The following is a 23,470-nucleotide window of genomic DNA, read 5'->3' as shown; positions in this document are numbered from 1 at the left end:
TAAACTGTCTTGCAGGCCTCTATAGGACCTTGCCTTCAGTGTAAAAAACAGGTAGAAATTGCCCCACTCTCCGGAGGGAAGTTGAATCAACATACTCTGCCACTAGAGGAAGGCTGGTCTGAAATGAGTGCAGCAGCCTAGAATGTTCCTAGCTATGACCATGGAATGTGAGCTCAGACGGAAAGGGATACAGAGGTTGCGCAGGCTCTTGTGCTAAATATGAACAGACTTGGGCCCAACGTCAGATCAGTAGGGTTTATAGTTAATGGTATTTATATACTTTTCCCATATTTCGGAGCTTCTCTCTGCCCTGGTCCAGCTTTCTGGTTCTGTTTCCAACTCTGAAACCACCTTCCCAGAGAGGCAGAAGGAAACAGGAAAAGACATCACAGCACAGCATGGAAGCTTCTTCCAGTACACTTGAGGCTAGGTTCAAACCTGGAAAACTTGATTTATTTTGAAAGTATCATGGTTAGGGTTTACTGTACTATACAAGACTTTACCATGATTTGCAACACTTAATGCTATTTCCAAATAACTATATCTTTTTTTTACCCCTTTTGTTGCCCTTGTTGTTTATTGTCATTGTTGTTATTATTGTTACTGTTGTTGTTGGATAGGACAGAGAGAAATTGAGAGAGGAGGGGAAGATAGGGGGAGAGAAAGATAGACACCTGCAGACCTGCTTCACCGCCTGTGAAGAGAACCCCCCACAGGTGGGGATACAAATAACTATATCTTATATACTGACAAAATCAGTTACTTCTGGTCTCCTTGGTCTAAGATTATAGGTTAATATTTCAAAAAAGATATTATTAGAAATGCATTAAAATTTTAATCCCAATGTTAAAATTCAATCATTTTCTCATTTGAAACCTTAAGTGCTTAGGCTGGAGGAATATATACTCAGAACTAAAGTCTGTGCATGAAAAAGCTTGAGACATTCATTCTATTTTTTCCTCTCATATTGATTAAATAGTGATTTATAAGACTATAGGTTAATAGGAGAATATATTAACACCATTCCCACTACCAAAGACCTGTGTCCCTACCTCCACGCCAATACCCATCAAAGTCCCACCAATTTTCCTTAAGAGAATAGAACAAAAAATACAGTTGCTTATCTGGAACCAGAAAACACCTAGAATTGCCAAAACAATCTTGAGAAAAAGAAACAGAGGCATCACATTCTCAGCTCTCAAACTACATTATAAAGCCATCATAATCAAAACAGCCTGGTAATGGAACAAAAATAGATACATAAATGAGGGGAACAGAACTGAAAGCCCAGAAATAACTCCCCTACATCTATGGACATCTAATTTTTGATAAGGCCCTAACTATTAAGTGAAGGAGGGAGGGTCTCTTCAATAAATGGTGCTGGGAAAACTGGGTTGAAACTTGCAGAAGAATGAAACTGAACCACTTTATCTCACCAGAAACAAGTCAACTCCAAATGGATCAAGGATCTGGATGTTAGACCAGAAACTATCGAATACTTAGAGGAAAATATTGGTGGAACACTTTCCCATCTAAACCTCAAGTGCATTTTTGATGATAGAAACTCAACCCAATTGCAAGGAAGACTAAAACAAAAACAAATCAATGGGACTACATCAATTTGAAAAGCTTCTGCACAGCAAAAGAAAACATCACCCAAAGAAAGAGACTCCTCACAGAATGGGAGAAGATCTCTACATGCCAAACATCAGACAAGAGGCTAGTAACCAATATATATACTGAGAGAGAGAGAGAGAGAGATCACCAAAAATCTGCAATAAAAAAGTAAATGACTCAATTAAAATGTGGGGAGAGGATAGCAATGGAATATTCACTACAGAAGAGATACTCCAAGTCACTGATTGTCAGAGAAATGCAAATAATGACAACAGTGAGATGATTTCACTCCTGTGAGAATGTCATGCATCAGACAGGACAGCAACAACAAATGCTGGGAATGTTGTGGGGACAAAGGTACCCTCCTGCACTGATGGTAGGAATGTAAACTGGTCCAACCCCTGTGGAGAACAGTCTGGTGAACGCTAACAAAGCTAGCAATAGACCTTCCTTATGATCCAATAATTGCTCTCCTAGGGATATATCCTAAGGAGGCAAGCACACCTACCCAAAAGATATATGTATGCCTATGTTCATAGCACGATTTGTAATAGCCAAAACCTGGAAGCAACCCAGGTGCCCAACAACAGATAAATGCCTGAGAAAGTTGTAGTGTCTATACACAATGGAATACTACTCAGCTATTAAGAATAATGAATCCCCCTTCCCCAACCCATCTTGGATGGAGCTAGAAGGAATCATGTTAAGTGATATAAGCCAGAAAAAGAAAGACAAGTATGGCATGTTCCCACTCATAAACAGAAGTTGCGAATGAATAACAGAAAGGGAAACACAAAGCAGAATCTGACTGAGTTTGGAGTACTGCACCAAAGTAAAGCAGACAAACAAAAGTTTTGGCCCACTCCCTATTTAGTTGAAGGCTGAGCAGCAGGGTAGATGCTGCCATGGTGGCATTCAGCTTGAAAGGCAGGCTTTCAGCTCTAAGTACCCCACTGAGGAGTCAGATTCATGCAGCTCTCTCCCTCCAAGGTCCATTCTCTTGCCAAGTGACTCTGACATGAGGCTAAAATATGGAGGAGAGAAGGTATAAAGTGTTCGGGGATCACAGGTAAGCAACTGGCCATAAAACATTAGAGGTAGAGAATTAGTGGATGCCACCATGGAATTAGGATGCAGGGTCAGAGGGCAGAGATGGTTTGTGTGGTGGGACCCTCATGTGACTGGATGCAAAGTGGCCAGTGTGACTGTCCAATTCTGGGTGAATGGGTAACTTAGTCATAGAATGGAATAAAAAGAAAGAGCAAGTATGGACATTTGCATCACCAGATTTAAGGAACTTTAAACATAATGTATAAATAAAATATGAAATATAAGAATATATTCAATAGGTTGAAGAAGATGAAGTTCTAGAGGAAACAGCAGAAGAGATCCCAAGGAAAAGTGGCAGGTAAGAGAATTCAAGGTTACATCAAGTGAAGTCCAGGCTCTAAAAGCTCAACTGGGTTGGTCAACTGGAAGCCATTGATGGGCTGTTAATAGTAGTATCAAAAAAGCAGTTGGTGAGAAGTGGGGATAAAATCTATACCGCATAAAACTAAAGAAGTGGGGCCAAGTGGTAGTGCATCTGGTAGAGTGCACACATTACAATGCTCAAAGACTCCAAGTTTTGTTCCCTACCTCTGGGGGTTGGGAATGGTGTGGGGAAAAAGAAGCTTCACAAATGGTGAAGCGATGCTGCAGGTGTCTCTCCTCTCCATCTTTCTATTTCATCCTTCTCTCTCAAATTTTCTATCTAAAAATAAAATTATTAAAGACTAAAGAACTGCCTGGAAGATAATGAGAAGGCAGCAAATAAAGAGATTTGCTTTAGGTTATCTGGGTAAAGGATAGAGGTAAATGATGCAGAATATAGGTGAGACAGCAGGTAAGGTTTTTTCCTTTTTTTTAAAATTTCTTTATTGGGGAACTAATGTTTTACATTTGACAGTAAGTACAATAGTTTGTACATGCATAATATTTCTTAGTTTTCTGCATAACAATACAACCCCCACTAGGTCTTCTGTCATCCTTTTTGGACCTATACTCTCCCTCTCTCCCATCCCAGAGTCTTTTACTTTGGTGCAATCCGCCAACTCCAGTTAAGTTTTTTTTCCTTTTGCTATCAACTTAAAACATTGCTGAGACATGTCAAATAGCTCGGAGCTTGAGTCTTATGGTAGTAGATATTATGTTCAAGGGGTTGAGAGATAGCTTATGAGGTAGCATTCATATATTGCCATGTGCAAGAATCTGGGCTTAAGTCTCTGGCCACTCTGGGAGTACTTGCATGGGGGAAGCTTCATGAGCAGTGTCTCCCTTCGTCACCCCTTGCCCCTCTCCTCTCAATCTTTACCAAAAAAAAAAAAAAGGTTGTTTGGAGCAGAGGAGTCATGAAGATATGGAGTCCTGGTACTAACCCTTGCAGTAAAACTTAAGCAGATCCTATGTGCACATGTTAAATACACTTCTAGTTGGTTTTTGTGTCTGGTGTAAGATAGAATAGAATCAGGTAAATTCTTTTATATGTGGTTATTTGGTTTTCCTAACATGATTTCTTAAAGAGAATGTCCTTTTTTAAAAAAAGAATTTATTTATTTATTTATTCTTGAGAGAGATAGGAGGAGTCAAAGAACCAGACATCACATGTGCTGCCAGGGATCGAACTCGGGACTTCATGGTTAAGAATCCAATGCTTTATCCACTGAGCCACCTCCCAGACCACAAGAATGTCCTTTTTAAAATAGTGTATTCTTGGCTTCTTTGTTATAATTTAATTGACCATGATGTACATATGATGAATGTGTTTATTTATGGGGTTACTGTTTGGTGTCAGTGATCTACATGCCACTTTATGTGTCCGTACCATGCCATTTGGGTTATTATAGATTTTCTTTAAAAAATTTATATTTATTTATTTCCTTTTGTTGCCCTTGTTGTTTTATTGTCGTTATTGATGTCATTGTTGTTGGATAGGACAGAGAGAAATGGAGAGAGGAAGGGAAGACAGAGAAGGGGAGAGAAAAATAGACACCTGCAGACCTGCTTTCCCGCTTGTGAAGTGACTCCCCTGCAGGTGGGGATCCCACGCTGGTCCTTGCCAACCTGCTGTGCTACCACCACCTGACTCCCTGGTTATTATAGATTTAAAAGAGTGTTGGAAATCTGTAAATGTGATGCTTTCAGCTTTGTTCTTACTTCTTAAGGTTGTTTTAACTTTTGAAGGTCTTGTGGTTCCATGAAAATTTTAGAATTGTTTCCTATATTATTTCTTCTTTTATTTTATCTTTAGTTTAGAAATGACATCGGAGTTGTGGTATATAAACATAATGGAATACTACTCAGCTATTAAAAATGGTGAATTCACCTTCTTCACCCCTTCTTGGATGGAGCTTGAAGGAATCATGTTAAGTGAGATAAGTCAGAAGGATTAATATGGGATGCTCTCATTCATAGGCAGAAGTTGAACAAGACCAGAAGGGAAAATACTAAGTAGAACTTGGACTGGAGTTGGTGTATTGCACCAAAGTAAAAGACTGTGGTGGGAGGGAGGGTTCAGATCCTGGAACATGATGGCAGAGGAGGACCTAATGGGGTTTGGATTTTTATGTGGAAAACTTGGAAATACTAAAAAAAAAAAAAAAAAAATGACATTGGAATTCTTACAAGGATTACATAGAATCTATATATTACTTTAAGTAGTATAGATTTTAAAACATTCTTCAAGTTCATGGGCTTAGAATAACCTTCCAAAAAAAAAGAATAACCTTCCATTTATTTTTCTTTTCCATAATAGTTTATAGTTTTCACTATATTAACCTTTCAGTTCCTTGCTTAAATTTACCTAGTTGTTTTATTATTATTATTTTCTTCCAGGGATATTGCTGGGGCTTGTTGCTGGCTCTATGAATCTACTGCTCCCTATAGACATTTTTCCCCCATTTTATTGGGTAGGACATAGAGAAATTGAAAGAGGAGGGGAAGATAGGGAGAAAGAAAGATAGACACCTCAGACCTGCTTCACCATTAGTGAAGCATCTCCATTACAGGTGGGGAGCCAGGGGATCAAACCTTGATTTTTGCGCTGTCCTTGTGCTTAGTACTATATGTACTTAAACGGGTAGGGCCTGGCCCCCTTTATTATTAATTTTGATGCCACTATACATGGGATTATTTTCCTTTTAAAATTTCATTGTTGGAAGTATAGGAATACAGTTCTGGATATTATTTTTATATTATGAAAAACCTTACTGAATCAGTTTATTAGTTGGTGTGTGAATCCTTTCTACACATAAAACCATACCATCTATAAATAGAGACACTTTTTCCTGATTTTCTCATTTTGATACTTTTTATTATTTTTCTTGCCTAACTCCTTTGGCCAGAACTTCTAGTAAGTACTGTGTTGAAGAAAAGCAGCAACAGTGAGCATCCTCATCTTCTTTTCATTTCCATTCACATGGAATAGCTTTTTCGATTACTTTAGTCTTTTTGTGGCTTTACATCTAGAGTGGGTCTCTTGTGGGCAGCATATTGATGCTTTGGTTGTTGTACATTTATCATCACATTACTGACTGTGGTCTTTTTTAAAAAAAAATATATTTAATATTTATTCCCTTTTCTTGCTCTTGTTTTATTGTTGTAGTTATTATTGTTGTTGTTGGATAGGACAGAGAGGGGGAGAGAAAGATAGACACCTGCAGACCTGCTTTACTACTTATGAAGCGACTCCCCTGCAGCTGGGGAGCTGGGGGCTCGAACTGGGATCTTTCCGCTGATCTTTGTGCTTTGTGACCTGCGCTTAACCCGCTGTGCTACCGCCCAACTCCCTTAACTGTAGTCTTTAATGAAATCAGGAATGGCCTCAGCTGTGAAGAAAATCAGCTCTCATTCATTACCCAAGCTGTAGGATAGGTAGAGTACAAGAGTGGGACTCATGTAACTTGATCCAATCTTTTTTTTGCATCCACAGACTCTCCAAATTCCTTCTGAATCTTACCAACTTGGTTGCCCCTTAAAACTTTAAGTGGTGGGCAGTTACTTTGGAGAAGGTTTCCTCCTCTGTGCTCAGCTGGCAATTCTCTTGCCAAGAAATGACATTAGTTAATGGTGCCACCTAGTGTTGACTAATAGACTGCCTCCAAAGAGGAATGCTTAGCTAAAAGATCTTTCTTGATTGAGACTGTGAAAACTAAATTTCTTTATTTCCTCTTCCTTTATTTTCCTCTTTTTCCCTTTCCCATCTTCCATTTCACTCACTTTCTGTATACTCTCCCAAGAACAGCCATTAAATTTTTGGAAATGTCTTAACTCTGTTTCTATGAGGCAAACATTGATGCTCAAGAGTTAGGTAGTATAGATATGCAAATTGGTACTGATCTACATGTGAAATTTTGTAATTAATTTATTTAGGTAAGCTGTAATTGTTTTTCTTATTGCTCACATATGTCAAATGTTTATGTCTTACATACCCCATATTCTCATTTTTCTGGGAAGAGGCAGTTTTGTTTGTGTTGTCATTTCACATACACACACACAAAACCCTAACTTAGTCACAATTCTTTTCTACTTTGTAGGCATTTTGTTAGGAAAGTGGTTGAAGAAAAGTTCTGCTTATGAACAAAGTGTGTGTTCTAATTCAAGCATCCTCAGTGAAAATGCAGTAAGGTAACAACCTTGACTGGGAGCAAAGGATACTCTTGATCAGTAGGAGGTTAAGTCGTTATTGGCATGAGAGCTTAAATGTGGGAATCAGATATCCTTATCTAGTTCTTCCTGGTACAGGACTTTGAATTCCAGTGACATCCTGCTCTGATGTATGCTTATGTAAAAGAGGGAGTTGGTGCAGTGCCATTCTGCTAATGCAAAAGAAACACTCTTTCAAGTGTCTTTTCAGGAAGAAAAGTGAAATGCCTAACACACCCCTAGCAGGACATTGGCTAACCATAGTGGAACAACCTGTCTCTCTGGCAGTTGTTGCTCTCCAACCAAAGTTCAATAAGAAAAAACACTTGGAGAACAGGAATAGTGATTTCAGGCATTAGTTTTGACATCAAGAAAAAAAAAGTGGTATCTATATATATTTATAAATATGGATATAGATAAGTATAAAATCAGTCCATATCTGTGACCTTGGGAGAATTACAGCAGTTTCTAATGGAGGGGATGGGGACACAGAACTATGGTGGTGGGAACAGTATGGAATTGTACTCCTATTATTTTATATTTTGTAAATCAATATTAAATCATGAATAAAAATTTTAAAAATATGGGTCATGTAGAAATAAACAAAAATAGAAACAAGCAAACTTTTTTTTCTTGTCCCCTTTATTTTTATTTATAAAAAGGAAACACTGACAAAACCATAGGATAAGAGAGGTACAACTATATACTGTTCCCACCATCAGAACTCCATATCCCATCCCCTCCCCTGATAGCTTTCCTATTCTCTAACCCTCTGGGAGTATGGACCCAAGGTCATTGTGGGATGCAGAAGGTGGAAGGTCTGGCTTCTGTAATTGCTTCCCCACTGAACATGGGCGTTGGCAGGTCGATCCATACTCCCAACCTATCTCTCTTTCCCTAGTGGGGTGGGGCTCTGGGGAAGCAGGGCTCCAGGACACACTGGTGGTGTCGTCTGTCCAGGGAAGTCTGGTTGACATCATGGTAGCATCTGGAACCTGGTGGCTGAAAAGAGAGTTAACATATAAAGCCGAACAAGTTGTTGACTAATCATGAACCTAAAGGTTGGAATAGTGCAGATGAAGAGTTGGCGGGGGGGGGGGGGGCTGTCTCCGTTTTGTAGATAGCTGCCAGTCTTTTGCCCTTATTCAGCTTTTGCAGTCCTTGCTTTAATAAGGTTAGCTTTGGAGTGAGGGAAGTGTAATAGGAAGTAGGTTAGTAGGGTATCTGAGTCTAAGTAGACACTGTTTTCATTATGAACTTTATACTGACTCACTGCAGACTATTGTGTACTTTTGCTTTCAGGTATATATTTTGCCCTAATTTATGGATACATGTGAACATATGCTCTATCTCATGGGACCTAGTCTATATCTAGGTTTTAGGACTTTGTTAGGAAGTGAACCACCTGGAATGGAATTAAGAGAATCCAATGAAAGGAAAGGTCTCACCGAGCAATGAGGCTGAAGGGTTGACATTGCACTGATGTCTCTGGACACAGTCTGAAGCAACTATGAAATATAATAAGTACTGGGTATTCCCAAACATTCCAATTTACCAGTGATAAACTGTAAAAGACTGTAGCATTGACCTATTACATCAGATATGGGGAAAGCTTTTGAAGTCCAAATTATACTACCAAAGGCAGGCCTGAATCTTGTGTTCTCAAATTATCACCTCACCCTTCTTTGAAGAACCCACTCCTTGGAAAGATAGCTGGTTCATTTCCTGCCTAGCACATTTGCATCTAGCTCTTGCTTGCCCATTCCCTGGAGAAAGTTTGTTTCAGGTTCTCTTTCTCAGTCTATTTCACATAGGACAACTAAATCTCAAAAGCAAATGCCTTTAACACTTTGGTTGTTTTAAAATATACTATAAGCATATGAAACTATGTATTTCAAATTTATTATTTTCAGTTAGTGGTATCAGTCATGACTTGAAATAATAAAATCTTGGTTCTCTGTAGTTTCCCTTTTACCATTCCTTTTTATCTTTTTTTCTGTTACATATATGTATATATATTTATTTGATTTAATAATGATCAACAAGACCATAGGATAAGAGGGGCATAATTCCACACAATTCCCACCACCAGAGTTCCATATCCCATCCCCTCCATTGGAAGATTTCCCATTCTTATCCCTCTTGGAGCATGGATCCAGGATCACTATGGGGTGCAAAAGGTGGAAGGTCTGTCTTCTGTAATTGTTTCTCCACTGGACATGGGCGTTGGCAGGTCAATCCATGTTCCCAGCCTATTTCATTAGTGATTTAATAGTGATTGACAAGATTGTAGAATAAGAGGGGTACAATTCCACACAACCCCTACCACCAGTTCTATATCCCATCCCTTCCATTGAAAGATTCCCTATTCTCTATCCCTTTGGGTGTATAGATCAAAGATCTTTATGGGGTGCAGAAGGTGGAAAGTGTAGTTTCTGTAATTGTTTTTCTACTGAACATGGGTGTTGGCTTGTTGATCCATACACACCCTGAGTCTGTTTCTAGCTTTCCCTGTTGGGAAGACTCTGGGGAGGAAAGGTTCCAGTACACATTGGTGAAGTTGTCTGCCCAGGGAAGTCAGGTTGTTAATCTTAATGAATCTTGAGGTGACCTTTGATGAGGGCTTGCTTCTATTTATGTAAAGACTGAAGTTATACCTTTAATTAACCCCCAAATTTCCACAAACTAGTTCTTTATAGAACAGTGGAGTAAAAATCAATGCTTTTGGTAACTTTGAAATATTGTGGTAACAATGAGTGGTTTCTGAGATTCATTTGAATTTATATATTTTAAAACTAATGAATGTTAATCTGTATAATACATTAGAGCACTTCTTTTCTTTTGTTGTCCTTATCATTGTTATTGTCATTAGAGTACTTCTAAGGAGGTCCTATTGAGAGGAAACTATACCCAAGTAACTATTGTACATTATTATTTTTTACCAGAGCAGTGCTCAGCTCTGGTTGTGTTGCTGGAGATTGAAGCTGAGAGCTTAGAGGCTCAGGTATTAAAGCCACTTGTATAGCCATTACACTGTCTACCTGGCCCTGTACTTTGAAAGAAACCCTGATACAGATTTGAGGGGAGCTAATTTGAAGATGAACTCTATAACATCTTCACTAATCCATGGTCTGTACTACAGTGGTAAAGTAATATATCCTCCATGTAAATCTGCTCTAGTGACTTCACAGATGGAGAACCTAAGACCCAAGCTTAGGGATCAGGTCTTCTGGGATCAACTGTGAACTCTCTTCACTATAGCAGGCTGTCTGTTTCAAAAAGAATGAGAATTTTTGGGGCTGGGTGGTAGCATACAGGGTTAAGTGCACATAATGCAAAAGGAAGGAATGAGAATTTTTTATGCAAAGACTCCAAAGCTTAAAAGTAATGAAGGCAGTTTTAATTAAACACTGTCTTGGCTGCTCTTGAAAACAATAGCTCTTCACTCCCAGAAGCAAAAACAACTAGAACACAGACTTAAAAACCAAACCATTTAATTGTGGTTTTGAAGGTAAACAATGTATGGAATTAGAGCCCAGACCCTGAGAATTGCAGAGCTACAGGTTAAGTCTTATGATGTGGTATTCTCAGTACAGTTCAGGAGTCAGAACTCAAGGTGTCAGGAGGCAGATCATGTGTGGAATTCATGCATTCCACTTAGCAATCTTATAAATTGCTCCAAACCCAAGTCTTTTGAGATGGGGTAAACTTGACTCCTGTTTTTATAGATAAAAGAATTTAGTGTGTCAAAATGTTGCTTACTTCACTTTTCTCACACAATTTGAAGCCTGAGCTATCATATTACAACTTCAAACAGTCTAAGCTGCATTGGTCCAACATCAGTCCCTCTTACCTATTTACTTCCATGGAATGCCACAGCAACAGTGACCCAAGGTAGAGAGCTCTTAATACAGCCTTTTAACAAGCACTTCAAGTGAAAAGAACTCCTTGGGGGCACACTGAGTTACTTTATAATATTTTAATTTACAAATTAAAAAGCTACATGCTTTATTTTTTCTCCTTTTTCTCTTCTTTCTTTACATCACTCTTTTCCTTTTCTTTCTCCTTATCATCTTTTCTATCCTTTTTGCTCTCTTCTTTTTCTTGCCCTTCTTTCTTCTCTGCATCCCGGTTGGCAATCTTGTTGTTGATGAGGTTGTGCAGGGCGACCACAGACCTGATCAGTGATGCCAAATATACCACCACCATCTGGTCATTGGTCTTCAGGTAAAAGGCCTTGACAAATTCCTGGAGGCTGACATCTGGCAGCAGGTTGAAGACATCTTGCAGCTGGTAGATGATCTGGTGGTTGATGGGCAGCTTGCCTGTGGCCACTTTCTCTAAGTAGCTCCTGATATCCAGAAGCTTGGAGTTGAGTCCCTTCAAACCATGTACCTGGTTTGTGATCTGCTGAGACAGAGTGCCTACTGTAGTGTCTTTGATGTCTCTGTAATAATGCACATCAGAGTAGACAAAAGAGGAAAGGAAAAGCATTAGGGTGTTGTATTACCAAATAGGTATTGTAAGAAAATACCCAGGTTTGTTGGGAGGGACAGGTTTCTAAAAGAACAATGTTAATCATTTTATAAAGATTTGAGTGTAAATTGTCTTTTGTTTTTCATTAGAGGCAGATAGTTTTTTGTTTTGTTTTTGGTCAGAGGGCAATTTTCAAAGATGACTATAATTTTTTTGGGGGTTATTTGTTTACCAGACCATTGCTCAGTTCTAGCTTATAGGGTTCTGGGGATTGAACCTGATATGTTGGAGCCTCAGGCACTAAACTCTTTTTTATAACCATTATACTACCTCCCCAGTTCTGTAATTTTTGAGAGGATTATAATTAAGTGCTAAAATGAAACCATTTTCACTCAGAGAAATATTATGACCCATCCAAGTAATATCTACCTCAAGATACAGATTCCCTGCACAAAACTGGCTAGCTCTTCCTTCATGCTGAAAACTACACTAGTTCCTTTTTTCTATATATATGTTCACATGACTATTTCCAGATTATGTGTACTGTCCACAAAGTCATAAATGAAATTCAAGACATTTGAGTATCTCCATGCTCTTGATACAGATCTCTTCCTCACATCTAGCAGCCTTTTGGGTGTCTAAACTTCTCATGGTCTTACCGTAACAAGTGTTCAACTCCAACTTCCTCAGCTTCCTCAGCTCCAATTTCACTGGTTACGTGCTCAAATGTTTTTGAGGTTGGAGTTCCATCCTAGAAGATGAGGCTAACTACAGTTATTTGTTTACAAATAATTAACACATTTCACACCTTGATTCTTCTGCTTCATGTCAAAGTACTGCATTGGTGCACAACTAGATTTTCCACAACAACGGTGGCTAAGGTTTGCTTTGAAAACTTAAGTCTTCTAAGCTACAATCATAGTGACCCTATTTAGTGACAAGCTCTGCTGAAACATAGCATTGGTTGTGTCTGAGGAAAACCATGATATTTTCTCAGGCCCACAGTGAGGATGGACACTCAGTATTTATTAGATTGATTTTTTTTAAAAGTATATAGTTCTTGAGGAAAGCATGTGTCAGAAGTATCTTTTCACTGTTTTCCATTGGGTCGAATTATACCAGAGCACCAAAAATGATGCAGTCGGAATAACTGTCTTTCTGGCACCCCAGGTTAAATCTGAAAGGGTTTATCAGGGGTGTGTGGTTCACTTTATCTTTCACCTGTTAGTTTCTGAAGACACTCAAGAAACTTTCCAGATCTAGTTTTCAGATCTGCAGGAGGATGTATACCTGTAAGATTGTAAAAACCCTGTGAGGTAGGACAGCAATGCCATAACTGCTTGGGTTCTAAGCCTGGCTCTGCCATGTATGTGCTAAAGGGGCTGTGGGATTTTGGGAAGGCCAATTAATTTAAAGTCTTCTTTCCTTGACCACCAGGGTTACCACTAGAGCTCAGTGCCTGCATAATTACCATCCCTGAGAAAAAGAGACACCTGCAGCAATAGTCCACCACTTGTGAAACTTACTCCCTCCTCCTGCTTGGGGGCTAGGGGCCTGAACCTGGGTCCTCAAGTGTGGTATTGTGTGCACAGGAACATCTGCTGAGATCTAACACAAAATATCTTAAAAAAAAATTTTTTTTATTTTCCCTTTTTGTTTTATTGTTGTAGTTGCTGTTATTGATGTCGTCGTCATTGGATAGGACAGAGAGAAATGGAGAGAGGAGGGGAAGACAGAGGGGGGAGAGAAAGATAGAGACCTGCAGACCTGCTTCACTGCTTATGAAGTGACTCCCCTGCAGGTCGGGAGCTGGGGGATCGAACCGGGATCCTTACGCAGGTCCTTGTGCTTTGCGCCACCTGTGCTTAACTCGCTGTGCTACTACTACCTGACTCCAAAGTATCTTTTTTTTTTCCCCAAGATAAATTCAAAGACTTTTATCTGTTTCTCAGGCTTCTGATTCTGGGAATCTGAGTGAATTCTTTGTTCACCCTAATGCAAATATTGTGTGCTCACAAGATCTATATATTTTTTTATATTAGAGCAAGTCATTGAATTTTAATTTAAATTTACCTGGAAATAAAGAACTATATTCTGGCAGCTCTTCATGCTTATACTCAAAATACAAGCTAACAAACCACACAGTATGTAGTGGATGTGGTGGAGCTAAGGAGTCAAGTGTCAAATTGTGTAGGTGGGTTTTGACACTCAGTTCCTTTGGCAGTTCTGACTTAAATCTATTTGAGAACCTATAATTTAGCCTAAAGGGACTAAAAATTCTCCTGGAGAGAATAATTCTCTGTGTGTGGGGAGGGGAGGTTGACGAGGATGACAGTGGAAGCTACATTAGATTAAGACTGAGCTAACCAGGCTTTGCATTTACTTTGTTGTGAGCATCCCATGTCAATCATTTGATTACTCTGCCCTCACTTTTACTTGTAAAGGAGTTAAGATTTCTATGTCCTGTTTCTACACTTAGTGACGTAAAACCTTTTATTTGCTACAGAGATCTAAAAGATTTATTGACTTGAAAGCTGGGCTTCTTCCAACAGCATTACAAATAGCAAATTTTTTGTGCTCATAGGAATACTTACATCATGAACTTCTTCCACTGAAATATATGCTTCTGTGGGTAGTCCCAGGTCCTTTGGCTTCACATCAATTATGACCAATACCTGACAGAAAACACATCTCACACTGAGTATATAAAGAATATTTGTAGTCATCATTTATTGATATTGAAGCTACTCATTCAGACATGAACCATAATTTTCAGCAATGACTTTACTTATAAATCGAGCCCATTATCTGCTCTGTTCTTTATCCTCATCAGTTAACAAGCTGAGACAGTACAGCATAGAGTATCAGAGTCAAGGCAGCCAACATTATAATGCAACCTACTCACGACTACGAAGACCATACTAATACTGAAACTGTTTTCATCCTAAGAAGGGTAACTCACATACCGGGCATTTTTAGCAGGTATTTACTATTACTTACTAAATATATTGAGTTATTATATACAAAATACAACAAACTTATAGAAAAAATGATTAATAGTTCACGTATAGCACTTTTTACTTGTGGTTGCTGGCAAAGATTACTATTCAGTAGTTTTAAAGATACAGTACACTTACTGAGTTAGGGCAGTATCTTTTCATGAGTTCATTGATGGCAATGTCATTTTTGTGTAGTTTAGGGCCTGTGTGGTACCACCCAACAATTCTTTCTCTGGCTGGGAGGGAAAAACAAGTGATTTAAATTGTTAACATAAAAAGCTATACAGTTTCCTTAAAAAGGATAAAAACTCCAGTAGCTGGGGGGGTAGATGGTGGCGCACCTGGTTGAGTACACAGGATCCAGGTTCAAGCCTCCAGTCCCCACCTGCAAAGGGGGAGCTTCATAAATGGTGAAGCAGTGTTGCAGGTCTCTCTCTCTTTCCACTCAAAATAACTACATTAGAAAAGAAAAATAACCAAGCTCCAGTAGCTCTATTTTCTACCTATTAAAAAATTCCAGGTATTTATTTAAAACCATAATACAATTATGAGATTTAAAACTCATCAACAGAATTCTCAGGAAAAAAAAAAAACAGTGCAGGAAACCTGGAGACATCTCTCTCAGACTTTTAAAAAGAGATTAGCCATATACAAAACAATTTGAGAATAATTTCAAAGCAATACATGAACAAATACAAGTTCATGTCACACAGACTACAACTGTAGGTGTTCAGGGAATAAATATTTCCAAAGCAAAGTTGCTGTAATGAAATAAAGTGATTCATATGACAGAGATTTATATACCTTGGTGGTTCTAAAGTTCCAGGGCAAGTAGATTTTATCTGATAGTTTTCTACTTTTCTGGGCAGAATGCTAAGCTCCCTTACCCTTAATGCAGGTGGCATTTCTGGACATAAACTGCTATTTCAGTTTTTCATTTACTTTATCTCACCCCTCTACTACTAGTAGTCTTACTTAAGCCTAGCTAAGTAAGGGATCTCTTAACATTAAACAAAAGAAAATGCTTAAATTAATACTACTAGCACTTCTTTAAGAAATCAAGACCTACCATTGACCTTCTTAAACATTCCATACATGTTTTCCAAATAATCATGGTCTAAAAACCAAACAGAATCATCTTTGTCATCTTCATCAAAAGGAACTAAAGAGAAAACAGAAAACACATACACAGATTTAGTTTCAGGTGTTACACAGAACCCTAGAAACTAGAGACCCCTACCTAGGTAAGGCTTTATTTGTGTAGGTTGGTTTGCCCAGTATAGTATTAAAGTTATTTTTGAATCACTCATTAAAAGCTGGGAGATTTCATATAAAAATATAGGGCTCCAGCTCCTGAAAAACTGTTAAGACTTGGCTAGAGCCAGCTAGAGGTTTCTTTCTAAAAAAGGGACATTTGACAGCAGAGGAGCTGAGATAGCACCATGGTTATACAAAAGACTTTTCAAGTGTGAGGCCCCAGGTTTAATCCTATACATTACCATAAACCAGAATTGAGCAATACTCTGGCAAAACAATGACACCAACAAAAAACTTGTTCTTCAGTATGCTAAAAAGTCCCATTATCTACTATTATATCCCATTTGACAAATTACATTACTATTTGGTCCTTTTAGAAAAAAGTATATGTCAGAGGTTGTACTAGCAATTACTTTGTTCCTCTTTGAAGCTGCTGCTTTAATAATAAAATATATGAATAAATTCTGATAAAAATTCATGAGAGTAATAGGGTAATAATTTCCAGTCTCACTGCTATTTTTTTTTTTTTTTGCCTCCAGGGTTATGGCTGGGGTTCAGTGCCTGTATTAGGAATTTACTGCTCTTGGCAGCCATCTTTTTTCCATTGTGGCTGGATAGGACAGAGAGGAATTGAGAGAAGGGGAAGATAGAGAGAGGGAGAGAAAAATACACTTGCAAGGGGGCTCAAACTGGGATCCTTGCACTGGTCCTTGAACTTTGCACTATATGCACTTAACCCAGTACACTACAGCCTGGCCCCTTCATTGCTACTTATAACCATGATTAAACATTTAGTGCAGGGATTATAAAGCTACACCAACTTTTTTTTTTGGAATGCTTATTACATGTAAGAGGTCACTCTGGCACATGCATTGCCGGGGATTAAAGCAGGGACTTCAGGCATTCAATTCTGGTGCTTGCTACCAGTTGTGGCTATTTCCCCTGCCCACTAAAGTCCTATTTTTATATTTACTATCCAGTTTGGTGTATAGCCTTTAGACTTTTTTTTGCCTTCAGGGTTATCACTGGGATTTGATGCCTGCACTACGAATCCACGGCTCCTGGAAGCTATTTCCATTTTGTTGCCCTTATTATTGTTGCTGTTGGACAGGACAGAGAGAAATGGAGAGAGGAGGGGAAGTCAGAGGGGGAGAGAAAGATATCTGCAGACCTGCTTCACAGCTTGTAAAGCGATCTCCCTGCAGGTGGGGAGCCAGGGGCTCAAACTGGGATCTTAACCCGCTGCACTACCACCTGGCCCCCTAGACTTCTTTTTAAAAGACAATTCTGAAGTACAATCTTTTGAGTGTAGTGAAAATGGAAACTAGAAAAGTTTCTCCCCTTAAAAAAAAAGTTAACTGAAAATTTATATATGGTCAGAAATAAAATTTTATCTTTTACCTGCAAAACTGTTGGATACATCAAGTACTTTCTTTTGCCATGACCCCAAAAGTACACCAACAACACGCTTCTGGTTTCCAACCTTGCCTATTCTGAATAAGAAAGCAAAAAGTCAAACTGACAGGCATAAAAAGACATGAGTCCATAATCAAGTATCTGATGAGGATTATCAACAGTACACGAACAATTCATTTTACTTAGGAATTAATCCTACCACACAAATCTAAAAGTTAACTAGTTTATAATTTTTAAAACTAATAAGCATAATAGAAATTCATGAACTTTATGCACTAGTATTTATTCACTCATTCTTTACTGCAAAGTAATACATACTTAAAAACTCTCTAGCTTTACAAAATTTACAATGAATAAACAGAACGAAATGCAAACTCCCCACATCTTTAAAAATGTGATATAGTTGAAGCTGAAAGAACACATTTCTTACCACATCTAATTTTTTTTTTTTTTTTTAATTTTTCAGTTTGCCTTTCTCGTTTTCAGCATAAAGATGCTAATGTAGAACAAGTCTTATGGTCCTGCTTGCCTTGTCTTCTCTGGAACAACTACTCTTTATCTATAGGCTCCACTAGGTGTCATAATTCTCTGTAACTATAAGGGTCTCAGAAAATGATGCTGACAAAAAAGATAATATTGTGTCTCTTGGGATAGAAATGGATGGAATTAGAAGTGATTATGCTTTGCAAAATATGTAAAGAGATGAAAGAAACTAACATTCATCCAAATGTGAAATCTAGAGAACTGGTACATATGAACCTGCAAAACAAAAAACACTCTCTAACCACATAGAAGCAAGCAAACTGCTTCTAAGACTTGTGAGAACTCTCATGGTTATTTCTTGAGAGATAGAAGGGCGGGGATAAATAACCTTGATGGTGGGTGTGGAACTATACATTGCAATTTTAAAATACTGTATCCTATTAAAAATCACAAATAAGAAATGGGGGGGGTGGTGGTGGTGCTAACCAGGGGCATATAAGTCACTGTGTTTCTCTCTGAATAGCTCAGAAGTCAGCAGTGAGCTGGTGACTAATCACAGAGCAGAATGAAAGATATCTTGCTTCAGACCTTCTATCTCCACATCAAACCTCACCAGTAATTTGTCTTAAGGAGTCACAACACAAGTATTTCACTCATACATTCTCATTTCATTCACTCTTCTTCATGTGGAATTTTCTTTTAACTGCTGGCCTATGTGAGCTGCAGACACAATACTAAGTTCAAAGGAAAAACAAGAGTCACTGAAATGAACAACTCCTTAACAGCTACTGGTCTCACAACAGTTTCTTTGTACTACGTAAACATTCAGTTTGTCAGATTTATAAATGCTTACTAAAGATGGGGTATGAATTGAAACAACATCAAGGACTCTGTATTCCTGGTGGTCCCGATCTGGGGGGAGATGTGTTGAAACTTCCACTTGCAGGCTTTTTAGTTTACAGTCAAGTCGTATTTTTCAAAACTTGTTTGTTTTGACACCGCAGCTCGCACTGCCTGCAATGTGTCCCCAACAAGTGTTGCTGCATTTATTTAACGAAACTGGAATGGCGCCAACTGGCACCTTTTGTAACCAGTGGTGAAAAATACCAATTATTGTCCAGTGGCACAATCTTCACGTCCAGGTGGCAGTGGAACTCAACTGGACCTTAAGCCTCAGCGAATCTCAAGTTGTCTTTTGACTCAGAAGTCGTACAAAGCGAGGTACGTAAAGATGGGAGCTTGTAGCCACTGGGACTTGACAGTAGAAGCTCCTCACGGGGGGGGGGGGGGGGGGGGCTTTACTTTTCCCAACTCAAATAACCTTCCTGTGAAACTCAGGAACAAGTTTGGTGGCATGAACGGCTGGAAAACACACCAGGGAAGGCGAAGTGCTTCCTCAAACGACCAGATCACGGGGTCATCTCTCTGTGTGTTTTCTAATATATCCCTTCCTGTCCAAATCTCCAATCAGCCTTTTTGTTTTTAACCAAAAAGTTGATATCTGGGCAGGGGTAGATAGCATAATGGTTATGCAAAAAGACTCTCATGCCTGAGGCTCTAAAGCCCCAGGTTCAATCCCCCGCACCACCATACGCCAGAGCTGAGCTGCGCTCTGGTTTTTTAAAAAATAAATAAATAAATAAATGAAGCTGACATCTATCTCACCAGCGTTTTAAAACCATCGCTTTCCTAGATACCGGGTTTAAACAACTTAGAAAGGTTCTCGGAGTTAAAACCGCAGCCCTTCCAGGGAGCCCCTCACAGCTCCGAGACCAGAATTTCGGTGACAAAAAAAAAAAAAAAAAAAAAAATCCGTGGCAGCCCCCCCCCCCCCCGGTGTCCCCCACAACCCCCAGGCGCCAAATCTCCGGTGACAGATGGACACAAGGCGGAGGGGTGGGAGTCCCAGGGGCAGCCCAAGCCTGCTCCCCATACTCTGGCAATCAACCTCTCCTCCGGGTTCCGGAGGGTCGGCTGGGGCCCGGGACGACGCCTGGGGCCCAGGAATTCGGGGACCCCGCAGGCCCTCACCCCCGGCCCTGCAAGACCCCCGCGGCCACCGCGCCGTGACTCAGCAGTGGCGGCTCTGCCTCCTCCGTTAGGCCGCCCCGCACTGCCCGCTCACCGGTTGAAATGATCCACCACACTGAGCAGCACCAGGGGGTGGACCACCACCTTCTGCACCGCCAGTTCCGGCATCGCGACACAGCCCGCCCGCCAGGCCCGGCTCCCAGCGTCCCGCAAACACAAGCAACCACAGCGGCTAGAAGTCTCGCGGATTCTGCAGGCCCAGCTCCTCCTCTTCCGGTCCGGCCATCGCCGCGCGGCCGCCTTCTTCCGCTCCCAGAGTGCCGCGCGCGCCGTGCCGGGACTGTCGCTATCGTGGAGAAGGGGGGCGCACTGCGGGAAGGTGGGGCAAACCTCGGTGACTGACTCACCGAGTAGCCGTGAAAGCTGGGGCGACACAGGAAACGGAGGCTGGTTCTGGTGTTGGACCTGCACTGTCACCTGTAGCGACTCTCCCTCCCCCCCCAGTTCATGTCTCCAGTCCAACCATACTGTCACCTGCTGCTACCCCCAGCCTTGTTCCAGGTTAATAACTGGAAAAAACTGTAAGGAAAAAACACAAATAGTAGTAACTTAGGCTTTTACTGTCAAGGAAAAAAAAAAAAAGCCCACCTTTGCTCCAGGTTAAAACCCTCCAGAATTTCGCAGAGGAATTAACTTTATTTTTATTTATTTAACCGGGAATAGAATAGTGAACTCAGGTTCAGGGTTTATTTATTATACTTTAGTCCAAGTCAGTTCTCTGGGAAGTGAAACAAGCAGTACAGAAAATATTTTGCTTATGATTTCCAGTGGTGTTCTTTATATATGTTGTAACTTTTAGTCGAAATGCCTTCTTTAGACTGTCTTTTTTTTTTTTTGGTGGTGCTTCACCACTCTGGGCCAACTTATTTTGGATGGAAAGAGTGAGTCAGGGCCAAAGAGAAAGAGGACAAGGCGCCACAGCGTCAGAGCTTCTTCCCCCAGTGCAGGGGCAGCAGGTACCCTCTCAGGTGAGCTATCTTCCTGACCTAGACTCTTGACTCCCAACCCTTAAGCAACTTCCTAACCCAGTAGAAGTATTACAATCACTACCACTATTATTATTTCTATTGAAAAGGGGAATAGGAAAAACCTCAGCACCAACGCTCCATCATTCTTGGAGCTCACTTGGTACTTTGTATGATGCTCCCATGGAGTGCTGGGTTCAAACCCAAGACCTCACTGCAAGGCTGTGCTAAGAGGTGTGCTGTTTTCTGGAAGGAGAAATTTTCATTCTCTTAAGTGCACACTCTTAAAGTTGGCTTGGTAATTTATCTCATTGTTATTTTTATCGTCAGAAAAAAACTGTAAACATTTTAAAAAATACTTATTTTCGGCTGCCAGGAGGTGGCTCACCCGGTTAAGCACACATGTCACCACGCACAAGGACCTGGGTATGAGCCCCCTCTTCCTGCCAGCAGGGAGGACGCTTTATAAGTAGTGAAGCAGGTCTACAGGTGTCTTTCAACTTTTAACTCCCCCTCCCCTCTCAATTTCTCTCAGTCCTGTCAAATAAAAATTGAAAGAAAAAGAAAAAAAAATCAAAAAGGAAAAAATGGCATCCGGGAGCAGTGGATTCGTAGTACTGGCACAGAGCTCCAGCTATAAACCTGGTGATAATAACTAAATAAATAATTTATTTGATAGGGCAGAGATGAATTGAGAGAGGGAAAGGGAGATCGAAATGGAAAGAGATAGACACTTGCAGTGCTGTTTCTCCCCTACAGATGTGGAGTAGGGAATTGAACCTGTGTCCTTCCTCACAGCAACACATGCACTTTACAAGGTGTGCCAACGCTTGGTCCCCTACTGTCAGGGAGTTTACATTTAAACTTTAGTACAAATACTTCACAAATAATCAACTTATCTGTATTTTACCATGCCTCTCTGCATTATTTACCATTTAACTAGGGTAATTTGTGCTTAGAATCAGGTTGCTGTTAAAAATTACATAAAGGCTGAAGAAAAGTTACAAAACTTTAAGGAGGGGAGGGCAGGTGGTAGTATGTATAGTGCGAAGCGAGGCGACTGTCGCAAGGATCCCGGTTTGAGCCCCTGACCTGGATCCCCGACTGCAGGGGGTTCGCTTCCCAAGTGGTGAAACAGGTCTGCAGGTGTCTTGTCTTTCTCTCACCCTCTGTCTTCTCTTGCTCTCTCAATTTCTCTGTCCTATCCAACAGGAACAACAGCAATGGAAAAAAGATGTCCGTAAGACTCTTAGTGCAGGCACTGAGCCCCAACCATAACCCCGGGAGGCAAAAAAAAAAAAAAAGCTTAAAATATTTTTCAAAATGATACAGATACAGGAAGGAGAAAAAGGATGACAAGAACCCAAGCTTATTTGTAGAAGGAAGTAAAGGTTTTTTTTAAAACATACAAATCTATATTTCTAATTTTAAAAGTATGTTTCTGTAAACAATACTTCAGCATATTGAGTTACTTTTGACAAGTCTTATACATCTTTTACCTTTCCTGTATATCAAAAGATCTGAAATCTCTGGAGACCAGATTTTTTTGCTCTGAATTTTAGCCTCTTTGCTGCACCAACAGCAAAGATTTTGATACTCTTTCTGGTCCTGCTCATCACTCTTGCTACATACACTCTTCCTAATCTTGGGGAAACTTTGCTTTAAACTTGCCTCATTCCTTTTAATATTTTTGATTTGGTATATGATTGCTACTACCTCTTTAGACTAGAGAATTTTTAGAATAAGAACATATCAGCCTTTTATTATGTTAAAATGTGTTTGCTGGTAAAAAAATGTTTGCTGGTGTTTATTGCCTGATTCAAAACATAGTTTCCATATTTAATATGATGCTCTTTAACACAGGATATCTATGTATCTCTTATGGAAAGTGCTTGGTTAAAGGCACACATCACCTTGCTCAAGATCCAGGCTTCCAATTCCGCTCTTCATCTGCAGGGTCAGGGCGTTTCACAAGCAGTGAAGCAGGTCTGCAGGTGTCTGTCTTTCTCTCCCTTCTTTCTATCTCCTCCACTCTCAATTTCTTTTTTTTTTTTTTTTTTTTTTTCCTTTTTTGACTTCTAGATGGGGCTTGATGCTGACACTAGGAATCCACTGCTGCTGGCAGCTATTTTTTCCTTTTAAAAGTGTTTTTATTGGATAGGACAGATAGAAATTGAGAGAGGAGGGGAGGAAGAGAGGGAGAAAGACACCTGCAGATCTGCTTCACTGCTTGTGATCCTTCTTGACTTCTCTCTGTCCTATCTAGTGAAAATTGAGAATAAAATAAAAGGAAAAAATGACAGCCAGGAGGAGTGGATTTGTAGTGTAGGTACCGAATGATAACCTTGGTGACAATAAAAAATATATAAATAAAATGAAGGAACAAGGAATATTAAAGAAAGAGAAAGTACTCAGAATGTTTCTCTTGTGTAATTAATGATTTAATAGTTATCAGAACATCTAGGGTTGATTTTTCTTTTGTGC

General features: G+C 39.8%; 1 protein-coding gene across 1 annotated transcript; it reads right to left on the bottom strand.

Annotated features, from left to right (window-relative positions):
• Positions 1-10,776: 10,776 nt before the first annotated feature.
• On the bottom strand, positions 10,777-20,246 carry PSMD7 (proteasome 26S subunit, non-ATPase 7). Its single transcript, XM_007524577.3, has 7 exons — positions 20,056-20,246; positions 17,433-17,524; positions 15,844-15,936; positions 14,913-15,010; positions 14,370-14,450; positions 12,435-12,526; positions 10,777-11,746 (listed from the first exon to the last, which is right to left on the bottom strand). Exons 1-7 carry the CDS (start codon positions 20,127-20,129, stop codon positions 11,308-11,310), a joined length of 969 nt encoding a protein of 322 aa, XP_007524639.1. The 5' UTR covers positions 20,130-20,246; the 3' UTR covers positions 10,777-11,307.
• Positions 20,247-23,470: the final 3,224 nt, after the last annotated feature.

The sequence above is a fragment of the Erinaceus europaeus genome, chromosome 2 (genome assembly GCF_950295315.1).
Source record: "Erinaceus europaeus chromosome 2, mEriEur2.1, whole genome shotgun sequence".
Taxonomy (NCBI): domain Eukaryota; kingdom Metazoa; phylum Chordata; class Mammalia; order Eulipotyphla; family Erinaceidae; genus Erinaceus; species Erinaceus europaeus.
The sequence above is the reverse complement of the archived record's forward strand: the minus strand, read 5'-3'. Positions and strand labels throughout refer to the sequence as shown.

Bases quoted from the DNA above. Each gene is read 5' to 3' on its own strand.
- PSMD7 (XM_007524577.3), bottom strand. From the start codon at position 20,129: ATGCCGGAACTGGCGGTGCAGAAGGTGGTGGTCCACCCCCTGGTGCTG. The intron at 12,527-14,369 runs GTAAGTATTCCT...CTCATCTTCTAG, and splicing joins CAGTGGAAGAAGTTCATGAT to GATGGAACTCCAACCTCAAA. The intron at 11,747-12,434 runs GTAAGACCATGA...GCATTATTACAG, and splicing joins GGAGTTGAACACTTGTTACG to AGACATCAAAGACACTACAG.